The following is an 11083-nucleotide window of genomic DNA, read 5'->3' as shown; positions in this document are numbered from 1 at the left end:
TAATAAAATATAATTTATTTTCATCAATTGTTTTAAATCGTGACCATAAATTAAATATTAACAATTCTCACTCAACAATATCTGCATTATCAACACAAACAGTAAGAAGCAGAAATGTATAATTAGAATTTTAGCACTCAATTGATTGGGAAAAGAAAGCAAAATGTTAGTAAGTGGAACAGCAATGGCCAATTGTTTACATAAATCCTTTGTCCATGTAGATCCCATAATAGTGATTCAGTAACACTTGAATATGGGACAAATACAGGCTATAATAACCACCCCTTACCACTGTTTTTAAATAGCTACTGCTGCATTGAGGTAAAAATCACATGAAGTACTTGAGTAAAAGGAATACAAGCTTTGTCGTTTATGCTATGATGTTGGCAGAATCATTCTAGATTCTTAGATAAAAGAGAACTTTTAACATAAAAACTAATACTACATTCACACAAGCTTCAAATCTAAGACTGGAAATATCAGTACCATACTGACCAGTGTAACTTATAGAAAGAGTGCAAAAAACCTCCACTTCCCTACCTTGGTATAATAAACATCCTGTACACAGTCTGTTTTCCCTTTTAAAGAAATCATTTACATTACAGCTTCTGCTTCTTTAACATTTCATTAAAAAAAAACTTATACATATAGCTCACAATATTTACATATAAGACTATTCTTACAAGAGAACATAAAATGAACATGTTAAAAGTGCAGTAGTGATTAACATTCCTTCTATGATTAAAGGCACAGCTGGTTTCAATATAGATTTATTTAACCATGTGCAGTTGACAGTCCCTGCCAACCAAAGGGTAATGTGTTTTCAGAAGAAAGTTTAGCCGGGTTTGACTGCCCGGCCATAAATCTTTTCACAGTCTCTGATGTTCCAGGTCGCAGCCAGGGGTCTGTTGCTACTGTGTCAACAGAGGTGGGCCTTCTGCCACTTTTATATGGAAACTGCTTCAAAATGTCATCAGCATCTCCCAGGGAAATATCATCACCTGTGGAGGAAGAGAAACAGGCTTATAGTTTCCTCTTTAAAATAATCCCATCAACACAATGCAACCTTCTTGTTACATTTAATGTTTATTCCTTCTACATATTTAATGATATAAGGGATGAGAGACCTGTTATCACCCAAATACTTATCAATGACATGCCTCAAATGCAGCAAGTCTGTATAGGAACAGGCCATATCTGTATTAAATTAAAGGTTCAGTAGATATGAAGATACTAAAAGTCCTTTTTTTGGTCATGATGCTCTCCAATGTCCCATGGATTTTTTGAGCAGTTGCTGCCTCATAAAATGCTCACTGTTACTGGACGGAACTGGGTTGCAAATACACAAGCCCTCCTCCATACCTGATGGTTGATGTGGAGGACTATTCTTGCTCTCTGATAGTGAGCCTGCTTTTGTGGACTGAGGTCAAACACCCCATTGAAAAGTCAGTCAATGAGTCTGATACAAAAAAGGAGCATTCCAAGGTTATTAAAAAAAAAAAGTGTTGCCAAACACTATCTTCTTTTGCCTATAAACATATATCTCTTTTCAGCCCGAGGGTGACTAAAATACTTCAGGCCTGATGCAGAGTGGGTTTAACTTCCCTGCAGGCAGAAGATATGTCTATACATCACCTCCCTAACTGGCTACCCCAATATTTTACATATTTTAAACTGGTCTTGCAACATTTTATTAGATTAAATCACATGCTCCTCCCTCCCACAAAGATTTGCTCTTACAATCTGGTACAAGGAGCTCATTGCTATTGGTACATGAAAAAAAAAAAGCATACTTCATGTAAGTATAAGGAATTACAACAGGTGGTATTAACGTGAAGAAGCTTTATTTTAATAAATTGAAATATCCCAAACTGAAAATCCAGAATGTTCTAAAACAAACAAACAATCTACAGAGACGCTTTCTATATGGTCAGTCTTAACAGTTTATTATAACCGCTAAGTTAATTTATGGAAAATCCAGCATTCTAAAGGACATTGGCTAAAAATAATTCAAATGTTAAAATCACCACCATCTGCTACATCAACAAGCAAAGGGGCACGAGGTCTCCTGCACTCTACACAGAAGCAATTCACCATTGGGATTGATGCATTGTCCACAAGATCCTGTTGTCGGCTGGGGGACTCCTACCAGGGACCTCTTCACCTCCCAAACCAACAGCAAATGCACCCAGTACTGCTTTAGGGGAGGGCTTGGTGCCCTTTTCCAGGGTGATACCCTAGTCCTCCCCTGGTTGGATCAGTTCAATTATGCCTTTCCCCCTCTGTCACTTCTGCTATGAGTCCTGCATGAGGTCAAGTGGGAGAGAGTGATAGTCATTTCTGATAGCCCCATTCTGGCCTTGCCAGTTCTGCTTTCCCCTTCTTCTCTGCATGTCAGCACGCTCCCCACTTTCAGTGCCACCTCTCCCAGAGCTACTCACACAATAAGGTGGAAGGATTCGGCATCCCTGATGCCCAGACTCTTCACCTCCAGGCTTGGGTTTTGGATGGACATCTTCATTAGAGTGGGAATGTTTGTTAGCAGTGCAGACCATCCTCTCGAGTAGCAGAAAGGAATCCACAAAGCGATCCTATGAGACTAAATGGAAGCATTTCATCTCTTGGGTCCAGCAGAAAGGTCCTGAGGATGTGGACATTCCTCTTCTAGACTACCTCCTCTCCCTAAAGATGTCTGGCCTTGCGCTCAACTCTGTCAAGGTCCACATGGCTGCTCTCGGTGCCTTTCACCCTCTGCTGGAGGGGCATTTTTTCTTTATTCACCCATTGACTTGCAGGTTTTGGAAGGGCCTCCTTTAAAGCTTCCCTCCTATTCAGCCCATCGCTGCCCAAGCGGACCTCAGCCTTGTCCTGAAGACGCTGACGAAGTGACCCTTTGAACCTGTGGCCCTGTGCTCTCTTTCTCGCCTCTCCATGAAGGTCGCCTTCCTGGTTGGTATCACATTCGCGAGATGGGTTAGCGAACTGGGGGCCATGATGACGGACACCCCACCCATTTACTACATTTCATAAAGACAAAGTTTCGCCTCGCTTGCACCCCAAGTGTCTTCCTAAGGTTATCTCTAGTTTTCATCTCAACCAGCTTATACACTTAGCTTCTTTCTTTCCAAAGCCTCACACCTTGGTGGAGGAAAGACACCTTTACTCCCTTGACATCCGCAGGGCCCTGGCCTTCTACCTGCAGTGGATGAAACCCTTCAGAAAGTCCCCCAAACTGTCGCTATAGCTAACCACATTAAGGGGCAAGTGATTTCCACTCAGAGGATTTCTAAGTTGGTGTCAGGGTGCAGTATGCTCTGCTACCAGTTATCAGGGCTGTCTCTGCCCTGTGGGATATGGGCCTGCTCCATCAGAGCACAAACATTAACTACAGCTGTGCTTCACGTTGTGCTCTTACAGACATATGTAAGGCAGTCACATGGAGCTCAGTACATACCTTCTATTCCCATTATGCCTTGGTGCAAGACTGCTACGGATGCCTTGTTCGGTGTGACTGTTCTCTGTTCCATGGTTCCATCATTTGGGAGAGGTGGCAGTGAAAGTGTGGAGTGCGCTGACATTCACAGAAGGGGAAACCAGAACTGGGGAGGCCAGAATGGCGCCATAGGAAAAAAAAGTCTCATTCTCCCACCTGACCTTGTGAGGGACTCACAGCAGAAGCGACAGAGGGGGAAAGGCGTAACTGAACTGATCCAACCAGGGGAAGACAAGGGTATCACCCTGGAAAAGGGCACTAAGCCCTCCCCCGAAGCAGTACTGGGTGCATTTGCTGTTGGTTTGGGAGGTGAAGAGGTCCCTGGTAGGAGTCACCCAGCAGTTGAAAATGCTGGTGACCACAGCACCATGAAGCTCCCACTCATGGTTGGTCACAAATTTCCTGCTGAGAGAGTCTGCAGTCATGTTTTGAGTGCTGGGAAGGTATGCTGCCGAAAACAGGATCTTGTGGGCAATGCACCAATCCCAAGCCCCCTTGCTTGTTGATGTAGCAGATGGTGGTGTTGTCTGACATGCTGAGGATGTGACGGGAATGGATGGGAGAAACACTCACTCACTCTCTCTGGAAAACCATGAAGTTCCAGGATGTTGATGTGCATCCGGGACTCTCGAGCAGTCCATGACTCAGGAGACATATGCTCATCCATGTGGGCCACTCCGAACAAGGCATCCGTAGCAGATGATGCGTCTGTGATAATTGTTGTGGAAGGGGAAGACAGAAGGAATGGTATTCCCAATACAAACCTAACTCAGATCCATCCACCAGTGGAGAGAAAAGAGGACAGAAGCTCATGGGGAACAATGAGTAGAAAGTCCATAGAGTGTTGCATGGAAAAGCCGACCCTCTGGAGCCACAGTTGTAGGCAGCAAAAACGAAGGCAGTCATGTAAATGCAAGCCGCCACGTGGTCAAGAAGAGAAAGGTAGGTTCTGACTGGGACAGAAGGACTGGATAGCACCCTGTAAATTAGCTCCTGCAGGGTCTGGAACCTGTCCTCTGGAGGTAGGCATGAGCTGATATCGTGTTGATGCGTGTCCCCAATGAATTCTAGGGATTTAGTGGGATCCAAAGTAAATTTTTCGACATTTATGCTGACCCCTAGTGAGGAGAGGAGTGTGAGCAGCATAAAGGTCGAGGCTTGAGCTTCCTTTCTTGATCGGGCCACCAGCAGCCAGTTGTCGAGATAAGGGAATATAAGAACACCTTGACGCCAGAGTTGGGCTGCTACTACCGAGATGACTTTAGGGAAGACTCATGGAGCAGTGGTGAGTCTGTACTGGAAGTGACGACGACCTGCCATGAATCTCGGGAAGTAGCTGTGGATAGGCTGGATAGCCACATGGCAGTAAGCACCCTGCATATCGAGACCTGTAAACCACATGCCTTTTTCTAAGGAAGGAATGACGGCTGCCAGGGTGACCATACAAGAAAACCTTTGGCTTTTATATAAAGCAGTTGAGACAGCAGAGATCCAGGATCTGTCACCACCCACCCTTCTCCTTGGGGACTAGGAAGTGGGTGGAATAGAACCCCGCTCCCTGACAGGTTGAGGGAACAGGTTCTATCAACCCCCTTTGCACCAACGAGTCCACTTCTAGGGCGAGAATATGGTCTTGAGAGTGATCACTGAAGTGGGGTTGGGGCAGGGATGTGGGTGACGTAGTGTTTTGAACTCGATCATATAGCCATGTCAAATAACATCCAGGACCCACCTGTCTGTTGTTATCGCACTCCAAGTTGGTAAGAAGAGCACTAGGCACCCTCCAAAGGGAGTGGTTCAGGTGCATGGTATAAAGCATGATGGTTAGCTGCTCTCAAAGTATACTCAGAAACAACAATTCTGTGAAGATTGGTCATAAGATGCAGAAGGTTGTGACGATGATGAACCCGAGAGACAGGGTCACTAGATCCTCTACCATTCGCAAGGAGGCTCACAGGACTGCTGTTGGAAGAACGGGAATTCTGAATCGCTGACTTGGCGGTAGGCAGTAGAACTTGCACTTGGGTGCCAGTGTGTCAATCCCCAGCAATTGGAGAGTGGCTCTAGACTCTGAGGGAGTGAAGGGAGTCAATAGCCTTCTTGATTGAAGAGATGAGACTCATCAAAAGGAAGGCCCTCAATGGTGATCTGGAAATCCCTCAGGAAACCAGACGAATGTATCCAGGACTCTCTTCAGATGACAATCCCCATAGCCATTGTTCACGAAGAAGTGTCTGCTGCATCCACTGTTGCCTGCAGCATTGTCCTCGCAACCAGCTTCCCTTCCTCTAGAGTAGTCTGGAATCGGGCTTGATCCTGCTGAGGCAGTTTCTCTGTGAAATCCATTAGCTTGCTGTAGGTAAGGAAGTCATATTTCACGAACAGAGCCAAGTAATTTGAAATATGAAACTGGAGACTGGCAGAGGAAAATACATTGCAGTCCAGAAGGTCCAAGCATTTGCCCTCTTTATCTGCTGCGGTGTATGTGGGTGCTGCTGACAGGCCCATTCCGTCCCTGCCTGAATGATGAGGGAGTTGGGTGGTGGGTGAAAAAGAAACTCACGCATCTTTGGAGGCATGTAGGACCTCTTCTCTGCCCCTTTGGGGGCGGGTGTGCAAGTGGCTGGAGTGTGCCGGACAGTCCAGGCCAGTTGAAGGATGGTCTCGTTGATTGGTAGGGCCACTTGAGCCAGTACCAAGGTATGCAAGATATCAACTAGTTGATGTTGCTTATCTTGCACTTCCTCCAGTGGGATGTTGAGGGCACTAGCCACCCTATGGAGCAGATCCTGGAATTGTTGGTAGTCATCCAGGGGCGAGAAGGGAGCCAAGGATACCGTGGTATCCAGGGAAGACAAATGGAAGCCTTCAGGTTCCGGTGGTACCGTCAGAGTCAGACTAAAGCAGCACATCTTCTAACAGCAGTTTAGAATGCCTGCTCAATGATGGCTGAAGGGGGGAGACAGTAGACTCTTTACGAGCAGAGTGGGAAGGTTCCAGAGGTGGATACTGAGGCCACGATCCCCAGTACGGCCATCCCAGCAGTTCTGACGGATGCTGATGAGGGCCCCACGAGCAGGGTACCAATGACCCTAGAGACGATATTGCCATTGAGCTGGCAGGGCCTTGGAGTAGTCACATCAGCAGTACAGGAAAGGCGGATCCTGAGTGCCATCCTACTTCTCCGACCCTGAGAAATCAGAGGTCAGTTCAAATGCAATGCTGTTGGAATAACAGGAGCCTCAGGGGAGCGGGTGGGAACACAGCCCAAAGCAGGCAAGTCCAGCGTGGGGAAACGCACCCTCCGAGGAGACAACATAATACAAGGGCAGGGAGACCTTTCCTCAGAAGTGTCCCCGACTTGGACGATGCTGTGATGAGAAGGAACTGAGGGCACGGTCAGTCAACTCCACCCTTCATCACCTTGGATGTAACCATAAGGTGGATCAAGGGTGCATACATGGACCAACACACACTATTACTTTCAAAAGTTCCAGCTCCAGACGCATGGCACACGCGTATAACCCTCAGTGGAATACAATAGGAACCATCAAAGAAGAGGAGGCAGTTATAGGAAGGGACTTTCAACTGATTACTAACTCCTTATTCAAATTGTCTTCTCTCCTCTATTCCCACTCCAAATCTTCCACTACTCCTTGTTCCTCCCGATTCACTTGTTAGGAAGGGACACAAGAACAAATGGATATAAACTGGCCATCAACAAGTTCAGGCTTGAAATTAGGCGAAGGTTTCTAACCATCAGAGGAGTGAAGTTCTGGAGCTCACACAGGAAAATGATAACAGATGAAAAACACCACATCACCTGTGGGTGAACACTTTTCACAAAGCTATCATTCTATACCTGACCTATCAGTTCTCTTCCTCAAAGGAAACCTATACAACACTTTCAAAAGACAAGCCTGGGAGATTAAATTCACAACTTTGCTAGACAGTAAAAATCATGGACTGAATAGAGACACTGGATTTATGGCTTATTACAATAATCTATAGCACACTAACAATCCCCCCCCTCCACTTCACCTTGAATGGTCCCTTGAAATATGTCTTAACTACTAATGTCAAACAATCTGTTCCATCTTGTATGTATTTAGCTTTTAACACTCTACATAAATTTCCCAGACCTGAAGCAAATCTCTGTGAAGCTTGAAAGCTTGTCTCACTTACCAACAGAAGGTGGTCCAATAAAAGATATTACCCCACCCACCCTGTCTCGCTAATATACTGGGACCAACATGGCTACAACAACACTGAATAAAACAAAGGGGCAAGGGGAGCAGGAAAACACACCATACAATCTAACATTTATAGATTATTAGGGTTCATTTCTCATTAAAATCCCTGAAGCAAAACAGGCTCTAAACCAAAGATTCTATTCAATTCGTGTCATGTTTAACAAGAATCTATTAAGTCAGTCACATCTTTTAGTCCCTCTCCCTGCTTCAGGTTCACCCGGCAAGAGTAGGAAATAGGACCAGCATAAATACGGGACAGCTCCAAAGAATCATGTAGGGAAAAACAGATTTCCCCATGCCCCCAAGTGACAGTGAACAGTGTTGGGGTTTCTCCGAGACCTGTTCCACTCGGTTCCCCAAGAACTCATTTTGACTCCAGTCTTATCACTCAGGTTCCTTTTATTTGGTATAGAGCAAAGCTACATTGCGTTGATCAGACTCAAGTATACGGGGTGGGTATAGAGCATACCACACTATAAAGTTACACAGAAGCACGTTACCTTAGCATCTTTATCAAGACTAACAACATATACATCCTTAACTATACATTGCATCATATGCTTCTGGATTGGCTTGGTTGCTTTGCAGGAACCAATCCCTGTGCAGCATGCTCTGGCCACACAATATGCAGGCACACGTACTCTTTACCTCATCTTACATTCCAGGCGTATCTTGTTTATTCTAAATGGTACCTGAGTGTTCCTGTATCTTAGCCAGTAAAGACATCTTGTCTCTAGCCTACTGATCCATTTATCTTCTCAGTCATGCCCACTAAGAAATGAGGCAAGTAACTTATGTCAAGTTACTTATATCCAGGCCTACAAAGAGAGAGGGAGGTTGTGTGCTGCAGGGCACCTCAGTAATCTGGCTACAATTAAACCTTCCACCTTTGATCTTGAAACTCCCTCCTATTTCTGAAAGGAGGGGAGAGCACAGACCTCTGACTCTTCAGGCCTAGACGTCTCCTTTGCTTCAGGTTGGGACTTCTCAGAAAGGACCCTATTGCTACATCACACAGGCTCCACCCAATCCAAAGCCGGAGGAAGTGATGATGGCATTGAGTGGGAGAGGCAGCACAGGCATTGCGCCTCTCTTTCACAGTGGCCATCTTTTACTGAGGATCTAAGAAAATCTCAGGAGGGGAAACAAAGTTTCTCACTTAAAAAAAATCAGGGCCTCCTGGAGGCTCCAAAGATATCTGTTTCTATAGATAAATATATTTTGAAAGAAAAAGACCAAGTCTGGTCACTTACTCACCCTGACCATCACTTTATAAAAGTGATGGTCAAAATAATTGAGTCCAGAAACTGGTGATGAAAAAACTAACCTATTAAGAAAAAATACAGAAGTTTGGGGAAAGGATTTTGATATCTGATTACTCTGTATTAAATTCCCAGGAAAAACACTCCAGCAGTAAAGCTTATACAGTTACTCATTTTTGTTAATTAATAACAAATATCAATTGATAGCCCTTCTTTAGCAAATGTTCTTCTTGTATCTGTTATTTCTAATTTTGATTCCATTTTTAATGGAATCAAAAAGTTTTACTTTGAAGAAAACGTTGTTACTACCCACCCTAGACTTGGCTGCATCTCCAGGGAAATGAAGTGATCCATTACATCTCCTTAACAAGGGAAGAACTGATGTGCTAACTGCAAAAGGAATGATAACTTACCGTACTGTAACTGTGGTTACCTGTTTGCTTGGAAGTGAGTAGTAGGAGTCCTACTTAAACAATGACTGCAGGACATCTCTACCAAAGTGGGCATCCAAGCTGGAAGCCTCTACCAAAAAGTTGTATCTTGAAAAGGTGTGGACCATGCTCCACGCAGCTGCCCTACAGATTTCAGAAATAGAGACATTCTTCAAACAGGTGGCAGAGGCTGTCTTAGCTCTAGTGGTATGAGCTCTAAAGTGGGCAGGTGGTTCTAAAATAAATACCGGTAACTCATATCCTGCTCTTACATAGTTGGAGATACATTTTCATAATGTCTCTGAGGAAAATACCTCAACCTTAATCCTTTCAGCAAAGGCAATAAACAGTCTAGGTGTGTTCCTGAACAATTTAATCTTGTTAAGATAGTTTGACAATGGCCTTATTACTTAAGTGTATAAAGTTTTCCTTTCCCCAGGGTTGAGTGAGACTTGAGGAAGAAAACCAGATGATGAATAAATTGGTTAATTTGGAACTCAAACAACTCCAGTCAGGAACTTGGGATTAGACACAAGAGTAACCCTATCCTTAGGAGACACTGCATAAGGGGTACCCATCGTGAATGTGTGAATATCCTCTACCCTCTGAGCTGATGTAATAGCTACTAAAACAGCAATCTTCATGGAAAGTGATATAGGGAACAGGATACTAACGGCTCAAAACAAGGAGGGAGCCAATCAACCCTGTTAATATTATGTACTATAGGGTTGGAACATACAGAATGACCCTGTATCGGAGAGTAATATGCATATATTGCTGCTAGATGTACCCTTATGGAGCTGACAGAAACTCCAGACTGCTTAAGGGCTAGTACATGCTGAAATGGGTGATGTCAAAAGGAGAGAGTTGATGTTGAGATGCCTAAACAAAAAACTTCTCCTTAGCTTTTTTAAGTCTAGTTTAAGGCTTTCCTGCTTCGGAGTAGAATTTTGGAACAGCTTTTGGTGGATGTCACCCAGCTGGCATCCAGGCTGCCAGATGTAACAGACTGGGGTCCAGGTGCAGGATCTGACCATTGGTCTGCAAGACTGCCTGCTCTGTCTGACATACAGTGTTTGGGGCTTACATTGAGAGGTTCACCAGACCTGAATTCCAAACTGTCTGGCCAATACTGCAGATCTTTCAGTTTCCTCAGTAGCATGGGAATCAGGGGAAAGGCATGTATCAGTCCTGGTATCCAGGGGATGAGAAAGGCATCTGACAGGGAGCCAGGACTGGGGCCCCTCTGGAGCAGAACACTTGACATTTCTTGTTCTGGTCTGTGGAAAGTAGCTCTACTGATGGATAACCCCACCTGAGAAAAATGTTCTGCAACACTGCATCCTTGATTAACACCTCATGGCTATCTAAACTGTCTACTGAAGTAAATGGCTAGAGTTCTGAATGACTGGCAGATGCAGGGCCAGTGGTATGATCTGGAGATGAATATACCAATTCCAAAGTCAAACAGCTTCTTGACAGAGCAGAGATGACCTGGCTCCTCTCTGTCTACTGATAAAATGCATAAATGTGGTGTCTGTCTGTCTGCACCTGGACTGTGGACCATGGAGTAAAAGCAGAAATGTTTTATACCTCCAGATGGATGGCTCTCCACTCTAGGCATTTATGTATAGGTGAGATTCC

General features: G+C 44.6%; 1 protein-coding gene across 8 annotated transcripts in view; it reads right to left on the bottom strand.

Annotated features, from left to right (window-relative positions):
• Positions 1-11083, bottom strand: part of CSPP1 (centrosome and spindle pole associated protein 1) — a 161200-nt gene continuing 150117 nt past the window's right edge. For 6 of the 8 annotated variants that reach the window (XM_039522308.1, XM_039522310.1, XM_039522311.1 and 3 more), the window contains one exon: positions 1-1001. In XM_039522308.1, the coding sequence (XP_039378242.1) occupies positions 775-1001 (227 nt within the window). In that variant the 3' untranslated portion in view covers positions 1-774. Of the gene's footprint in view, positions 1002-9421; positions 9584-11083 lie in introns of all 8 variants that reach the window. The other 2 variants (XR_005593609.1, XR_005593608.1) reach the window with 2 other exon arrangements.

The sequence above is a fragment of the Mauremys reevesii genome, linkage group 2 (genome assembly GCF_016161935.1).
Source record: "Mauremys reevesii isolate NIE-2019 linkage group 2, ASM1616193v1, whole genome shotgun sequence".
NCBI classification, from domain to species: Eukaryota; Metazoa; Chordata; order Testudines; family Geoemydidae; genus Mauremys; species Mauremys reevesii.
Note: the sequence above shows the minus strand (reverse complement) of the source record. Positions and strands in the feature narration are given on the sequence as shown.